Source organism: Lepisma saccharinum, chromosome 23 (assembly GCF_977018435.1).
Source record: "Lepisma saccharinum chromosome 23, izLepSacc3.1, whole genome shotgun sequence".
Classification (NCBI taxonomy): Eukaryota; Metazoa; Arthropoda; class Insecta; order Zygentoma; family Lepismatidae; genus Lepisma; species Lepisma saccharinum.
In genome coordinates, this window is record NC_139251.1 from 21,278,785 (window position 1) to 21,297,211 (window position 18,427).

The 18,427-nt window shown below is 35.5% G+C and overlaps 2 protein-coding genes across 5 annotated transcripts in view; one reads left to right on the forward strand and one right to left on the reverse strand.

The window, feature by feature from the left end:
* Positions 1–6,433, forward strand: part of LOC145977740 (GTPase-activating Rap/Ran-GAP domain-like protein 3) — a 742,197-nt gene extending 735,764 nt beyond the window's left edge. For both annotated transcript variants that reach the window (XM_083109991.1, XM_083109992.1), the window contains one exon: positions 1,689–6,433. In XM_083109991.1, coding sequence (XP_082966117.1) covers positions 1,689–1,963 — 275 coding nt within the window. In that variant the 3' untranslated portion in view covers positions 1,964–6,433. The remainder of the gene's footprint in view (positions 1–1,688) is intronic.
* A 3,312-nt stretch (positions 6,434–9,745) lies between these two features.
* Hr39 (Nuclear hormone receptor FTZ-F1 beta) overlaps positions 9,746–18,427 on the reverse strand; it is a 220,871-nt gene continuing 212,189 nt past the window's right edge. For all 3 annotated transcript variants that reach the window (XM_083144545.1, XM_083144546.1, XM_083144547.1), the window contains 2 exons: positions 15,554–15,655; positions 9,746–10,765 (listed from right to left, as the gene is read on the reverse strand). In XM_083144545.1, the coding sequence (XP_083000671.1) occupies positions 15,566–15,655 (90 nt within the window). In that variant the 3' untranslated portion in view covers positions 9,746–10,765; positions 15,554–15,565. The remainder of the gene's footprint in view (positions 10,766–15,553; positions 15,656–18,427) is intronic.

Here is an 18,427-nt window from a genome sequence, read left to right on the forward strand (position 1 = left end):
TCCCCAGATACACTTGTTTTCTTTCGGATCAATTAAGAATTATTAACTGGCACACCTGGTACTGTAGGTGGGGTATAAGGGGTGACCTTCCATGTAGTACAACCAATTGTCAACCTCACTTCCATGCAGTATACCCTACATTGCATTTTGCAGACAAACTAGGAGGCTCTGGCAACTGGCCCTATGGCCAGTATAAATCTCTGTGTTGTCCTGTGTTTTGCCCCTATGTGTGCTGAGTGCCCGTTTACAGCCTCAGCTTTTAACCTAGGTCAGAATATTTGAAGATTTTAGTTATGAAACGTTAGAGTTGTTATTTGTAATGGTAAGGGGCTGGACCCCATATAATGAGATGGGTGCAAAATAGCCTAAGTGCTAATGCACCCAAATTTTTAAATTCAAATTCAAAATTACTGTAGGTAAAACTAATGAAAAACATTCACAAAGGAGCACCTGTCCACGCTAGAACTCCAATCCACAACCCTCTTGCTGACTAAATCAATGTTCTAGCAACATAATGTGGGACTAAATGAAAGCACCGAATCGAGTCACACATTCTGAAAATATAACGATTAATAAACAGTACATTTCTTACTGCAATGTGTATGTTGGATTATTATTTTTTTATTGAACAAAAATTTTATTCTAATTATTTTAGTTTTAAACTGCATTAAAATAAGGTCGATGCATTTTGGGGAAGGGACTTGCACCACCATCAGCCCCCTCCCTTCAATGCACCCTAATAGCCATAGCTGACCCAGGGCTTCATGTAGGCATATAAAGGGTGGCACAAAAGTCATCATCCTATTTGAATTGACCTTTATTTTGACATCTTGTTGTTTATATCAGTAGTGTTTTGTCAGTTAAATAGAAGATACTCACAAAATTTATTGTGTGCGAAAATGAATAAGTATACCCCACAAGAACGTGGAAAAATTGTGACAATTTTGCGTGACATATATATCCCGTTTTGGTGATTTGCCATGGCCGGCCAGGTCCCCCGATTTGACTGCTCCAGAATTTTCCTTTGGGGATATTTGAAGTCATTGGTTTATGTGAATAAGCCAGAGACGTTACAGCAACTAAAGGACAATATTCAGCATGAAATTGAAAACATTTCCCCATAGATTTCAAACACCATGGAAAACGTGATAAAAAGAGCCCAAATTTGCATCAATTTGAATGGGGTCATTTAAGGGATGTTATTTTTAAAAATTGAGGACATAAAACTTACAAGTATCAATAAAAGTTTAACACAAAAAAACCTACTTTGTTTAATTTAAAACCCAAGCTACAGGCTAAGAAAATCAGGTGATGACTTTTGTGCCACCTTTTATAATAGTTTCGTTTGGAGATAGACTTTCGATTTTGTCACCAAACTTTCCAGGTTTTGAGTGCCAACCTGGAATCGGTAGGTGTTCTTTGAAATTGTCCCTTCATCAGTTACATCTATCTATTCAGCTTTAATCCTCACTGTTGGAGTTGGCTGAGATAGTCAGAAAAAATATTAATAAATAAAAATACAAATATTTACTTGGTATACGAGATTGAAAATGAAATGGAATTTATATATTGTAAAATAAAGAAGCAGCGTTAATGAATTTTGGAAATCTTCCGTCTGATATGTCTGCTTTGCCATGCTTCAATTTTTTTTTTTTTTTTTTTTTTTTTTTTTTTATTTAATCTTTTAGCCTCTCCAGATGCTCGTCCATTCCGTCTGTATCGCATACCTCTCAACACACTAAGTGGAATCGGCGCATCCTGCGACAGGCGGTGCCCCACTCCATCTGTCCCAACTGCAGATGCTGCTATAGGGAGTTCTGCGGAAGCTTCGCAATCATCAAGTCCACAGCAGGATGGTTTGTTAACCGTGGAGGTGCCTCGTGGATTGAGTCGAAGTTGCTCTTCGTCTCCGACACCTCCGGGACCATTCCTAACCGTGTGCCCGGAGCGGCCAACCAAGTGATAAAAACAAGAAGAAAAAGGCATCAAAGAAGAACACAACGGAACTGAGCCCCCGTTGTGTCTTGTTGCACCTCTCAAAGGTCCGCAAATAAGACTGTGGTCCTCGTTAATTTTCCCACGCAGAAAGCTTTCTTTCCTACGAAAAGCTAAAGAAAAATGGAAAGGGTCTTAGCTGTGATAATTCCTGAAGCATGGACTGCTCCAGTGATGTTACTGTACAAACATGTGAACAGATTCTCGCTGGTCTATTACTTTCTCCTGTTTTTTTTTTCTTTCGTAACTGATTTCTTTGCGTATCTTCCATTACTGTGCATACATATATATTCTTGAAAACGTTGAAATGGTTGATATGCAAATAAAAACGTCATATAAAATAGCTTTTTTGTCCTGAATTGTACTGTATTGACCAAAGATAATAATGCCAAAAACATAGTACTTATTAAAAAAAATAGGAAGTTCCTAGATAAAAATTGTTTAATCGTTGTATGGAAGTTCCGAATATATATTGCAGAATATATATATAAAAGCTATGTATGTTTCAATAATGATATATATATATATATATGCTCCATATTGGGGTGGCAAATTTACCACAAAATATTCTAATATCGTAAACATTTTTGGTCAACCAGGCACATGAAAGTGACGCTGTGCTTTTCAAATTTGCAGCCTGACCTGACATTTAAGATTTTAAACTTAAAAAAGCTTGCAGTTCATAATTTTCCACCAGAGTTATGAAATAACTGAAAGACAAAACTAGTATTGCTGTTGGTACCACCATACATGAAAGAGCGATGTTTGTGTAAGGGGGTTGTTACTATTAAATTGCATATATTTTGCGAGTAATTTAATATTTGAAAATACTGCAAAATAACCTGGATACTGTCCGTTTTACCAGGCTCCACTTCATTGTAAATTTTGAGATGTGTGTAGCGAGTGACAGTCACATTCAAGTAAGATGAATTGAGAAGATATTGTAATATATGACATATTCAGAGTAAAAAAGAAATGCTACAGTTCATCACACATGACAGCATATTTCTAGTAAACATAAGCATACTTGATAAATATTGAGTTTGTAATGTTGACCAGTGCCTAAAGTGAAAATTTGGAAATTCCTAGATGTGGGGAAATGCAAAATAAATGTCAACCTGAAATTATATATTTCATGCAGCAGTTTGTTAATGATTAGAAGGGTGTTGCGGAAACATAAAATCTTCAAACTGAAAGTGTTGCCCCTCAAAAAACCACACCATTATGGGGGAAAATGTGTCTCGTTTGCCCCCCTACTGGAAAAAAATCCTGTGAACATCCATGTGGAGAATTTTGGGGGAAAGGGTGTCATGATTGCATAGTTCAAGATAGTGACAATGAACTAGGATAAGATTTATGTAAATTATCCCCACTCCCTTCACCACAAGCACTGGATACAACCGGCTACAAACACATCTTTAAGAAAAATAATAAAAATGGTCAAATATGCTCTGAAGCCAATGCTGTTGCCTTGTGAGCCCAGTTCCATCTGTGCACCAAAGTACACTTCTAACAAAATTCAAATTATACTATTTCATCTTTCTGGGAAAGATGCAGTAGCAAATTAATACACTTAAAGGAAGTACTCATCCACAAAACTGATTTTTTGGGGTTCTGTTAATTTTGGTGGCCAGTGTCAAGTTCCCAAGACAATGCTAGCAGTGGTCACTGAAATTAATGCATAAGCAACCAGTTTCGTAGTGAATTAGTACTTCTTTTAGTGTATTAGTATGAAGTATGCTTCTAAACAAAGTAATAAGGGTATGTAGGTAACTGAATCCAGGCTTATTTTTAATACTGCAATTTTATTAGAATTTAAAAAGGTTTCACAAAATTGAACTGGTTATGGCTTGATAAATTCATGTTACATTATGTCTTATGAAGCTGTACAGCAAAGCATACTTGATAAATATTGCTGTAGATATATCCTTTTTGTTTATCATTGTTTTCAGTCAGTATCAAGTTTTCCCATTCTTGTTGATTTTACTGTATCTTACTTACAATTTCTTTTGACATCTATTGGCTAGTGCTTTTCATGGTCTAAAGGTTAGTATAAATCACTAAGAAGGCATGAACCTTGCATAAGCCGTAGCTGTTTCTTCTCTTTCTTATGTATCTCATTAACTCTAGAAAGGAATGTCAATGTAATGGTAATCAAATTGCCCATTCTTTTTTTCTTTTTCTGTACGGACTCCACACTGCCGTGTGTAACCACAAGTGAATAAACTTGACATTCAACATCTATATACATATAGGTTTTGCATTCTTTTGTTCCAAGGTAATTATGAAGTTTGCAGGCCACTGTGCGAGAATACAAAACTTGGCTTTTACAGCAACAAAGTCTGGTGGTGCGCCGTACTTCATAACTGTCGTGGAAGAAGAAATACAAAACCGACTAAGAAATGATCTGTAAGTAATGAAATATTTGGAATTCACGCAATGTGAAAACTACATATACTAAATGTTATGTTCACTTGTGGATACACACAGCAGTGCAGCATCCGTTTCGTCCTTATGAGAGGCCACCTCTGGTGTTAGGGAATGGAATTATACTTGTGCTAAAGAGGTTTTCCTTCACTTTTTTGTTCATTTTGTTTCCATTCTTGAAACCCATGCGCTGAAAGCAGAATGAGTGAACATGGTAATGTACAATGTGCCTACTATCAATCTTTGCTGTTGACTGTACACAAACTAAGAAGTGTATATGCATATACATACTGCTTGACATGAAGAGTGGTGAAGTTGACAGAAAATCAACTGTGTTACCAGAAAACAAATCCTAATTCATTTATTTACAGGATAACTTTAAGAATATGCCTTAATTTTAAAATCTGTAAACTTAAATTGGGATAAAACACACAATTATAAAAATGATGTGGTAAACATAAATATGTAACAACTTCAGAAGACATTCAGAAAGTACTGCAGATTATGGTATAAGTGGTTGTAACTTGCAAATTTTCAGTATGATAACTCTCTCTCTCAAAATGTATTGGTGCAATATCTCTGGTTTGTAATGGTAATATGTCATTTACTATCCTCCTCGTATGCAAACTCCATTTTTTAAAGAAATGATGCCATAATTATGTATCTACATACACAATAATTATCTTTTCAGTTGCCAAAATAGCAATGACAATCTGGGATATCCATCCCAATATATGTTGATAAAAAACGGGATAAAAATATTAAAATACAGTGTAGAGTTGTTAGATTAATTAATATTAAAACACGTACACTATCACTTCTGTGAATCTAATTTGCTGTGCAAAAAATATGCTGTCATAAATTTGAGAAACAAATATCATTCCATTTGTAATGTTATATGTCATGTATATTTACCAGTGTGTAACAAAAGATTGACTGGTTCAATCAACTGTGTTACTGTTGTGATTTTACAGCTAGCTTACACGTCCTTCCGACTCATCGCAACATGTGTGTGTTTGTATGTGTGTGATAAGATACGTAGCATTGTTGTGTGAACTATTTCTCCATGTATTCATTCTTGAAATACATTTTCCGCCTTTGAAAAATTTACTTGTTGCATATATCGTTGTGTCAGAACCAGAGGGATGGAACTCCAATTTATCACATTTACAGGAGAAAGAAAATAATGTATTCTTAGAGAAATATGTGAGACACTTAGGAAATGTCAGTAAATTGGAATATGTGACCCAACCTTACTACTAAGGATTAGAAGTAAGCTGTTAAAACAAAACCGAAAACCGTATTTTTGGAGTTATGTTCGTTCCACTGGTTCTGCGACGATCTAGTTTATGGGTTCGAGACGTTACAATTTGAAACTAAACCCTGTTAATACTAACATGCAACAACAAAAATAAATAAAAACATGTCCCAATCATGGAAAAAATTATGTTAAAAGAAAATAGAATCACTTTCACACACCAATAAATACACAACATAATGGTGGTAATAATTATTCTTTCTATTGAAATTTGTCACTTCATGTTACTAAAGAGAGTATACATATATATTATATATATATACAAATATTGGTGTTCAGATTGTATGTTTTATATTGTTGATAATTGTTTTATTCTTGTTTAAAATTATGTATAATATTTTTAAATAATATTGTTCCTATTGCATGGGACATATAGTGTATTATATAATGCCAATGACAAAGAAATTAAGAAAATATTCAAACTGACTTTTAGTTAATATATAATGTCAGTTTTCCTGAACTGTTATCTTTAACCAGTAAATTGTGTACCTAAAGGTATATATAAACTAAATTCCCTATTTTCCTATCATTGAGTAATTTGACTATTCAATAAAGTAAGAAAGAGAAAAGGCTGAAAATTAGTCATCTCAACCATCAATTCTATATTTACAATGAAATTATCTGCACTTTGTCATGCATAATACTTTCTTACCTGTTGACCTGTTACAACTTGTTTCATGTTTCTTGTATATACATTCAAAAATCTTTTAATAAATAATGTTCTACAAAAATGATGTGTTCTTTATTACTATTTGCCATAGAGTTCAAATTCAATCTAGCACTGAATGTACACAAAAAAGGCATCAAGGATGAATAAGTACTCTACCTATTCAGCTGCTTATTAAACAAAGTAAATAGCAGATTTTCCATCTGGCGGCCGCGGTGGCTCAGTCGGTAACGCGTCTGACTACCATGCTCAAGGTCCCGGGTTCGATCCCCGGCTGGTTCAAATCCGGGAACTTTTCTAACGGTGGAAGCGGCCCCGGTGCCTACCCAGCGTCGAGTAACATGGGTACCTGGGGGAAACCCTGGGGGGTAAAGGCGGTCAGGGGTGTGATGCTGATCACATCACCCCCACTCACGACCGGGTCAAGAAAGTGTGGGGCGTTACCCTCACACCCCCTATACGCCTTCATGGCGTGGTGCTATGCACAGGGGAACACTTTACCTTTTTTACCATCTGGCAGTTATCAAGTGAACTAATAACAAATTGCAGAAATTTCTGTATTCAGTCATTTTATGGTGAACCTAAGTATCAGGAGAACATGAGGACTAAAGAGTGTTCTCTAAATATAGTTTGCTTATTACACTATAGATGGCAGCACTTTTCAGAGCACAGATTTCATCTCATGGTAAAAAGGTGAATGAAAATTCTACAAACTGAAAGTAGCTAATTTTTATGGTAAAAAATGGCTTTTTTGGTATCAGGAGAACAAGAGGACAGGAGTGTTCTGCAAACATAGTTCACTCATTACACTACAGATGGCAGCACTCCTCAGAGCTCAGATCTCAGATGCCACCTGGTCCTAAAAAAGTGAATTAAAATTCCACAAACTGCAAAAAGTGAATTTTGTGGGTGAAAATTGGCTTTTTTTTTGGTATCAGAACATAGAACGAGAGAGTATTCTAAACACATAGTTTTCTTTTTACACTACAGATGGCAGCACTTGCAAAGAATACTCCTCTGAGGAGTGCTGCCATCTGTAATGTAATGAGCGAACTATGTTTGTAGAACACACTTAAGCAGTGTTCTGATTCAAAAAAAAAAAAAAAAACCCTAAAAATTCACTACCTTTACAGCTTCTATAATTTTAATTGACTTTTTTTTACCACCAGATGGCTTGTGTACTTGTAGTAGTACTGCCATCTATAGTGTAGTAAGCGAACTATGTCTTTAGTTCTCCAGATACCAAAAAGGCAAATTTTACCCTCAAAATGAGCTAGCTACTTTTAGTGTTTGCAGAATTGTTATTTTTATTACCACTAGATGGCATCTGTGCTGAGGAAAGTGCTGCCATCTGTAGTGGAATGAGTAAACTAGGGTTTTAGAATACTCTTTTTTTTTTCTTTAAGTTTAAATTGCTTTTCTTTACCACCATCTGCATACTGGCATAATGAGCGAGAGTTTTTAATTTAAAATTACTGGAATGCAGCATTTATGCAACAGTTTTTCTGTTTTATTAGTTGAAATATATGTTATATAATTTGAATGAAATTTGATACATGTTTAACCTTTTCAGTCCCAAGGCCATTTTCAAGTAAGCCTCTCTGTCCCGAGCAGATTTTGAGCAAAATGCAGAGTTTCAATTAAATGAGTGTAGATCGGAGACTAATTGCCCTAGAGTGATATACCGTTGTACGTGGAATGAACCAGAGATTCAGACTATATGAAATTTATGCAAATTCGGCGTATATGTGGCAGGGGGAGGGGAGCTAACTCTCAAAATTCCAAAATTTCGTAAAAAAAAATTTGGTTCCCCCACCCTCCCCCCAAGAAAAAAGTACATGACAGTGTCGACATGCACATGGAAATGATCGCTGACATGTAAGGAACACAAAAATATTCGCATTATTATCATATGACCAATGTAACTTGAGTTGTACCCCAAAAGGAATGGTCGGCACGCAACTGATTCAAGCTTCAAAATGCAGCGGTACCTTGAAATGACTTTAGCTCAGAGACTATTTGCCCTGGAGAAAGAAACGATATACCGTTGTACGCAGAATGAATCACAGATTCAGACGATATATAATTTATGCACATTCGGCATATATATGGAGGGGAAAATCCCCTGAAAATACTTTTTTTTTAAAAAAATGGGATGCTTGGGACCGTGAGGCTTACTTTTGGGTATCTCGATCGAGACGCTTGGGACTGAAAAGGTTAATGTTATTTCATATAGTTTTATGAACACTGGATTCTTATGCAACAGTAATTTGGGAATTATATATATGATTTTATGTGTACTTCTGCTGAATATTGCGTCAGCCAGATCACTCCAGCTCTTCATCTTTATATCTGTTACTTATGTGAATTGTGAATGTTCTGGTTCTTTATTAGAATGCAGTCAATTTCTTCACTTTAGCAAAGAGCATATATTCTGGAGAACACAATACAGTAATGGTTAATACAGTAGGACACAAGGTTCGATTCCCACTAAAAATAAAGTAGAAAATTTATCTGAAGATGAAAGAAGTGATACTCTTCAGAATTTAATGCAGGGTTACTACAGGTCGAGCAATTGTAAATTAATTCGATTCCGGTCCAGGAGAGTAAATCAGAACCTTCTTACCAAGTATTTCTATTTGGTTCTGGAACTATTTTTCCGGAACAATTTAAATAGTGTCCAAGTTTGATATTGAAATAAAACAATACGCAACTTGGACAGAATTTAAATTCTGCGAGAGAAAAAACATTCCAGTCTTGTAACAGAACCCAGTAGAATCCATTAGAATTTATAGTTTCCTGGATCTTTAACAATCCTGATTTTCCTTTTAGAATCTTCACCCAGCTGGCCAAATATTGCTTCACTAGTAAAGAATATCCTACCTGGTGTTCATTTCAGAGCACACTGTGAAAATAAAAATGGAGCTTTTGCATTGAAGTGGCATGCTGAATGCAACAAACCATAGCTTATATGCATTTTGTCAGAGCAGATTGAGGATCTGATCTTGCCATTAAAATTAAACAATTAAGGATCTGATCTTGCAATTAAAATTAAACAATCAACTTCCCAAACCATCATAAACCAACAATAAATCATCACTCAACATAGTAAATCATTGTTACCATGCGCCCAATACCTATGACTATGCATCAATGCATCAAGTGGGTGACAGCTATACATCCCAGGAGAGAAGCTTGTAATGTACAGTATGTCACTTCAGGGCAAAAGCTCCATATGAACATGAGAAAGCTGCAGAGAGTACCACAATCAAATCTGCATATATCATTTCTACTAGCATAACAGATCACAAGAGATTATCCGTAGTAAAAACACAAAGCAATGTTGAAAACATTTTATTCTTTGTTCATAAAGTAGTTGATTTTTCCAAATGAAGGACATGATACTGTCTTTTTTTTCTCTGAATATATTTATCATTTTGGAGCATGAAGAATGATATGACTTTCAAATTATTTACAAAAAAGGAAAAAAAAAAAGGATCATGTTACTGGATTACCACTGTAGGAGACAACAAAATGGCTTCCTCTACTTTGCAAGTAGACAACGTAACTCCAAATACTGGTTATAAAATGACTATTAAATATGAAGGCAAATATTACAGTAACATCAAAAAGGTGGGTTTACCATGAAAGACACATCATAAGATTATACAAGCACATTACACTGTATGTAAAAATGGAGTACTGACTGTTTTCATGAATGGATATAAATTCTTCAATCTGCATTAAAACATTTGATCTCATGTATAAAATAAATAACATTAAGCCCATGATTTGGAAACACTGTTACAGCAAGGCAACTGACAAATGCAAAAAAATAATATCTTGCACAAAATGGACACTCGCACTTCATTTGTTTCTTGAATTAAGCAGCACAGTTTTCAACTGACGATCTGGATTTGTCCATAATAGCCTCTTTTTAATCTTTCTTTCAAGTCAATTTAAGCTTTTTAAAAAAAAGCTAGTAATATAAATTCAGCTGCTTTCAAAGCAGCCACAATAGCACACACATTACACCAGGTTCTGTTATGGAAAAAAAATTAAACTTGTCACATACTTACAAAAAAGTGGAAAACAATACAAAATATTTTTTTCCATTACACAAAAAATCACAAGACACTATGTACAAATTATAAATGTTCCACTTGACCATCTCTTTCTCACCCCGTTTTTTTTTTCTGCAACAACACAAAAGATTGTGTTTGCTAAGTAGATGCGGATCACTGAGGCGACCCAGATGACGACCCACGTAAACCACCACCACAACTACTCTTGCTTCCTACCCAGCATCTGCACTATATCCACATATGCTACATGTACACAAGAAGGCACATAAGGACCTGCAGAACAGAAGAGCACATATTTAATACATTTGCAATGTAATACAGGGTGTCCAAGAAGTCACCAACCCCTAGATTATATTACATAGGACATATTACCCCTAGATACATACATAACATAAGGCTCCTGCGAAGCCAAATGATTAGCGTTATTGCGTTTCGTGCAAGCAGTCCCCAGTACGATGTCTGGTGGGAGCCCCAAAATATTTCAGCGTTGATCCAGCCTCGTGAGAACAACTGGGGAGCTACTTGAAACAGGTTGGATAAAAATCATGAATTTTATATTAAAAAATCATTTTTGATAATTCTTTGGACTTAAATCAATTTTTTTTAATCATTTTTTTTAAAAAAAAACATTTAAAATTGCTTGTATGGTTTTTAGCACCATAAATATAGATATATGTTTCCTTAGTATATGGCCCTGTAAAATATTTTAACAGTATCATTAAAGTAAATAAAATATTATATGTAAATGAACATTTTTCTGTTTCTAATAGTGTACATATGAACCTTTCTGGAAATGTTTGTTGAGTGTGCTAATGAAACGAATAATTTTACTAATTTTTCTTCCAGTAAAAATGAAACATTCTGAATGTACTATATAATTGTAACTTAAAATATTTTTTATAGAGTTTGTAGCCATGGGAGTCTGCCGGATTTTTTTTCCAGGGAGGGGCAAGCAAGGTACATCCCCCCCCCATAATAGTGTTCTCAAAAAACATTGCTTCAATATGAATTCTTCATGTTCATGCAATAATTAACACATATAATTGTGGCTGAAATGAAATTATGTGTGAAATATATAATTTTTGGTTGACTTACATCCCCCCTCCTTTCTGGATGTCCATGTTCGTAGCTGAATTTTGATAGTTTGAAAAATATGTTTAAATGATTATTTAGAGTTTAATGATAATGACACTATTTACGGTATAACATTATTAGTATTTAGTATATTTTTCTACACAAAGAAATCATTACATTTTAAATCAAGAGAAATTTAAGTGTGTTTACAGTTTACAGATTGCATATCTTTTCCAATGAACTTGTATTTTTCTCTCCTTTCATTTACTTTCTTAGAACCTAATAAACACCATTAAATGATTGTGAGATTAATGTACTTTCACTAAAAGTGATTCTGATATCTACAAAATCCATTTATTTAAGGGGGAGAGGGACAATTTCCCCTAGGTCTTTCTCGCTGTGGCTGCTGCCGATCACTGTTGCCAACTTCGCTCTTTTGGAGCCAGATCTGGCTCTTTCATGCACTCGTTGGCTGTGAGCTGTGGCACCTGCCCTCTGCCCCACCATGATGCCACCATTGGCTCCAGCCCATAAAGACCAACATTTTGCATGTGACACGATATTCATATATAGGCTGCATCACCCATCCCCTCTTACCATCCCAGCTATTTTATATATCGTGCCGTGGCTAAGGTGAAGATGACAATATTATTATCCGGGAATCCTTTATTTTCGATTTCATATGAACATCATTGGATTATTGAGATGGGTAATGCCGCCAAAGCTAGGTGGTGACTAAGAATACATTGCCATCACTTTAAATCTAACGGTAATAGCAGTGCCCCCCTTCCTCCGACACCTAGAATTACCCTAGGAGGCACTTTATGCAGCCTTCGTTAATCTAGCTCCTTGAAATGGTGAAATGTAGCTCTTTTATGCACATCAGGTTTGGCAACACTGCCAGGATAGCCATATGAGGCAAGGAGAAATGCATTAGGTTTATGGGAACATTATTTTATTCGTTCTCTCGGGAATATCAAACATCCAATGTCATAGAAAAGTACATGGACGGAAAAGGACACATTGAACTATGTCATACTAGAAGGAAAAGTCAAAACTTCCATTTGATTAGCCGTAACTGAAGTTGATTTCCCATAAGGAATACATGGGATTCTGTAAATACTTATTATCCATATTTTTCAAACATCGTGTCTAGGTTACTAATCAACTTGAAAAACAGTTTCCACTTGCAACATGGAGAGATATTCATACTCTCTTGCATACTAAACCCTTTTTTAAATAGCAGTGCTCAATCTGACGATATTGAAATAAATGCACAACTAGTGCATAATTGTCCCTCCTCGCCTTCAATCATGATTTAAATCAGATTGGCTTGAAAAGAAGTAGCAAGCCAAAAAAAAGCAGTGCTTGGGAATGATTTCATTTTTGTGGTTGGCATCCCTGCTCTGAAGGTCACATGGAGTGCTCACCTGAATTTGTGTGTCAATTGTTGCATCATGGCTGATGTGAGAGGAGTGCTGAGGAACAGTTTAGTGACGTGTGTGGGTGCATGAATATGACAACACACGGGTCAAATTAGGTACTGTAACATAATGTAAAGTTTGGAAGTACGTTATAATGTAAATAAATAGATACATAACTTATAATAAGTAAATATATAAAAATTCCTGGTGCAACGTCCCTCAAAGAGCCAGGATCTGCCAGAACAGCTTTTTCATTGGGTGACACGTGGCCAGCACATCTGAGTCCTATGAACTGAATACTGGCCAATTCTCAACATGGTTGCAACAGGATACATGCAAATAGGAATACAGGGACTTCTCGGACATACTGTACAATGGGAGTATGTAAAATTGACACTGAATGTTGAAAATCAAATGAAAGGGTGGATACTTGTCAAAGGGTTATAATTACTGGCATAACTGACGAAATATCAATATTACTAAAAATAACATAACATCCCACCCAGTGGCGATTAGGGGTGAGGGGGCTAAAACTTACCTACAAAGGGAAATAAACTGTCCTTGCCCCCAGTTTTGGCAGCTTGCCCACCTGGTTTTGGAACTGATCCCACCCCTTACAAAAATTCTAGATATGCCACTACATGTGGTGACTGGATTTCTAAAGTTCAAATCACAAACCCTGAGACCTTCTGTAAACAAAACCACCTGCATGCAGAAAGCATTGCAAACTCATCGAAGTAAAATAATCCACACAAAAATCCAGCATTGTTACAGGATTCATTACGTAAGGTAAAACAATGGCCAATTTGTAGTATGGGATACGCTGCCGCAAATGACGTCTCACTTTAAACCCAATGCTCTTTCTTTTTTTACTTATTGCTTCACCTTTATGGTTAACTCTTTGCACCAGTAATCATTTCCCATAAATTTGGCTTCTTTCTTGCATGTGAATTGAATATATTTTACTTGCACTTTTTAGACAAAATGATATAACATGGTAATGTATATTTCTAAGGATGATATAGATAGGAGTGTATTTGAAATTTGTTTGTAGATTTTATGTAAATTGTATCTTATGTAAATAAAATATATAAAGGGCATAAACAGCCATATACATTGCTGTAAGTCCAATAAATATATTGATGATGATGATCAAAACAAGACAAAGAAAGTTCGTAAATTTATTGCGGTTGGAAACTTTGACAAGCATCCTAATAACGATTTTTGTTCCGCCAAATATAGTGCACTTCGTAAAATAACTTGGTGACATGGCAAGGCAAGATAAGTGTGAACATTTTGTAGTAATATGCATTGTAACTTTCAATGAGCTTAGAGATTTGTGTACATAATGATATTTTATAACATTGGTTATTTTCTAAAAATAATCATGTGAACAGCAAGGAAGTAGTGCTACTTAGTAATATTGCCTGAGTTATCCTTAGAAAATTAACATGCCGAGTTCTATGCGTGCGGGAAGGTCTCAGTGTTCTCCGAGCTTGTTTTCAAAACAGCAGCAAGGACAGCCTTTGAAAAGGGGTGAGAAACAGATTCTACTAAATATTTATGTAACGTTCTGTCAGTGGTATCCTGAGAAACCAGTAAATGAAGTGGTTAAGTTGGTATCCCAGTGCAGTGGTGTGTCAGTGTCTGCAGTTTTAAGGGTTATGAACAAGAGAATGACCGGGAAAGTAACAATGTATGTGGCTGCATATTCGTCTGATGTTTTCAGAGTGGGTTCTCACATTCAGAGGCTCTCATATAAAATGAATAGGTGCGGCGAACTATGAGTGTAACAGCAGATGATTGTGGTCATCAATCAGCTGACGCGGAGTGATACATCGAATCGGTGAGACCGTTTGTTTACAGAAGGTCTCAGGGTTGGTGATTTACACTTCATACCAGAATTTTCAATTTTGCAATAAAATTAAAGTACCCACTTCCTTTCATTTTATTGTTTATATTCGCCACTTCTTATTTTAGTGCTTAATTCTTCACATCCCATGGTAATCTTAAATTTTATACAAATAGGGTTGGCCAATACCACTTTGAACTGATGCCCATATTCTTAACAATTCCCACAGATAGCGATGCTTGAAAATTGTAAAAATAAAAAAGTTCTTCAAAATATTGATTAATATGCAAGTATTCCACTAAAAATATAAGCATCAACTTTTTACAAAATATTCGAGAATTACATCCAAATAACTGGTACGTAAACACAAAATTCATTTTTCCCACAATGTTGGTTCAAAATGAATGAAAACTTTAAATTCTGCATAATTTCCAGAATAACTAGACTCGACAAAAATGTCAGTCTGCATTTTCGCACACCCTCACAAAAGATGAAAATCCCAGAAAAGTATCGGCAGGTGTGGGTAAATAATTTCAACATACTTTCCGACACTCAATACATCGGCATCGGCTTAAAACTATTTACAAGTTTACAGCATCTTATGAATAATTTTGTCTACCTGCAATTTTTAACTTTTCTTAATATCTAGGTTCTTCTTTCTTCTATATTAACTACTTGTGAAAACATTGTCAAAAAGTACATAGCACTTACTTGTGGCACATATCAATGGTCCCCTCTCAACAGTTCCATGAGCAAGTTGAAGCTTGGACCCTCTCCCTCTTTGTTCTTGATGGAGAGCATCTCCTTGCCAACCTACAATGACACCAGGATTCAATGTGATTATACGAAAAGGAATGATTTTTAATTTCGTAAAATTACGTATGTGAATGCCAATGCAAACGGTCAGTATCAACAGATTTTTGTATTGGGATTGTATAATATTAGTTATAGGTATCAGTAAATTTTATCTTTGTTTTTATCTGTATCGGAAAAATATCCATATTACACCATCCCTAATAGCTAGGGGCATGCATATTTAGTTTTTGACCAAAAAACGAAATGTCAAAACACACATTGTAGTGTTAATTTTTCATGTTTTTGAAAGGTGTGTGATGCATTTTGCTACCATGTTTTGTCACGAAATAATGTGAAATAAACTGCAAAATACGAAATAAACTCTCAACCATTTAAGTCCCGTGGTGCTTATGCAGTTTTTACCTCTGTCCCATGCCATTTAAACGAGTATTGTAAGGTTTAGCAAAAATCGTTATAGCTTCCTTCCTATGGCAGATAATTTAGTGAAACAAGAAACATTTTACTAACAATAAAATGTACTTTCACATAGAAAAGACAAAGTGTTGCTATTTGTATGTATCTGTTATTATTCGTGGTTTCAAATATGAAAATTGAAAACAGGAAAAGAGAAGACAAAATTTTGCCCCTCCCCCTCCCTGTTGTGTTGAGACATGGGACAGGAACAAATTCTATGTCCTATTTGCAACCACATGTCTACATTATAATTCAATATTTATTTTGTTCCTAATGCCTTTTGCCATCCGAAGGAAAAAATGGGGGAAAAAAACAAAAGAAAGAAAAAAATGAAGTGCAAGAGTTATTTTCGGCAAGGGTTGGCAACACGCATAACTGCTGATGTGATTAGGAAGTTGAAGAGCAGCTGCGTCGCTGTTGATGCATATCGACTCTTGGTTTTAAGTTCCACACACTTCGAGTCATGAGCATAGAAAATGAACAAGGTTGCAAGGCGATGAAAAAAGGTTTTGTTCCATCAGTCAAAGTATGACCAACCGGGACTGTGGCCAAAAATGCCATCAGCCAGCACATGACCGATCGTGACTTAAAAGGTTAAATACGAAATTTAGGGTTTATTTACTGACTCAACACCTTCTGAGGTCTGAATTATACTGAGAGTTATGCAATTCACGGGAAATTGATTAAATCTGTTGTTAATATTGGAGAAGCAAAAATGGACTCCTTTACAGAGAAATAAACAATACTTTGATAACTACATAAATGTGCTATTAGAAGTGAAATGTTAATTTTGTGTAATAAGTATAGTTTTGAAATCAAATTTAGGATTATATTCACAATTTTAAAACCAAAATGTATTTTTATATACCACTTTTCATCTAATTTTTCACCGCTATAACACTGAAATTTTATTTTATTTACAGCTTTTGAACCCGAAATTGACTCCGTTTTTGTACCAAGATTTTGCTTTTTTATTTACCCAAATTATGTGCCTAGACTAATAGCAGTGACGTATTTTCAAAATTTGAGCTTACTGCAACAATTCATATTTATTATACACCCTATCTAGATTAATTAGTAAACAATGCAGGCATGCCAGTAAAACAAAACAGCAGTCAGACAACTTAAAATTTTCCACCAATTTCTATGTTTTTCATAAAATATCTCTTTCATTAAAATTTCCTTCATATAGCAACACTTCCTCTGCCAAGTGTGGCACAGAAACAGAAAGGAACTGGCAGTTTTCTCCCAACAACACAGTTTCTAGCAGTGGCAGGCAGGGTGTTTTTATATAGACACCCACCTACTTTTTCTTCAGATCCCTCACATTCCCTGCATACAATAGTGGAGGACACCCGGTGTGATGGAGAACAACAATCAGTGGCATACATAACCCAGTTTTAAGATCTTATAATAATTTAATTACATTCTAGTTTAGAAGCTTGTTTTAATAGTTTGCATAATATATAATCTGCAATTATCAATATATTAAAGCTAAATGTATACAATATATGTAAAACTCAGTTTACCAGCGGTAAACATGGTAACATGTAGAATATGCCATTGCCTAATAGTTACACTGTAAAAGCACACACTACAGATGTCATTCTTGTATAAACAGTTAAATGTTCATGGGCACTCATTGAAAATTTTTAAAGTTCCCCGTGCACTTGGCATCGTTTCAAGAAGGCACATTTAGAGGATGTGAGGGTAGGACCCCACACATTCTCGACCTCGGGCATTTTGGAGGTTATGTGATCAGCACCATACTCTGGCCACCTTTACCCTCCAGGGTTGCCCCCCCCCCCCCCTACCCATTGATTTGAGGCTGGATGAGTGCCAGAGCAGTTTTTTTATGAGGGTACAAGGCCAGAAAAATTCCTACCTTATACATCTACACTGGAAATCAAACCCGGGTCTCCTGCATGGCAGTCAGACACCCTACCAACTAAACCACCGTAGGTCATGAAAATTTTTCAAGGGAATCAAAATTAACAACGTGTGATCAAAAAGTCATATTGTGTTTATACTTGTTATTTAGTATCACTTTTTTTTCGTGTGTGTGTGACTGATCATGATGTTGAGATGAAAGGACAAGGACAAATCATATCCATGTCCAGACTGGGACTTGAACCCTGGAACTTGGGTTGCGAGATCAAAATTCAACAACGAAGCCAGCTGATCAAAAACCATGACATGTTTATAAGTTATCTTAAATTAGATAATTTTTCTAAGAGAGAAAGAGTGAGAAAGAATAAATAGATTTTAAGACATGAAGGAGGAAATACAGAAAAATAGAAGTGAGGGGGGGGGGGG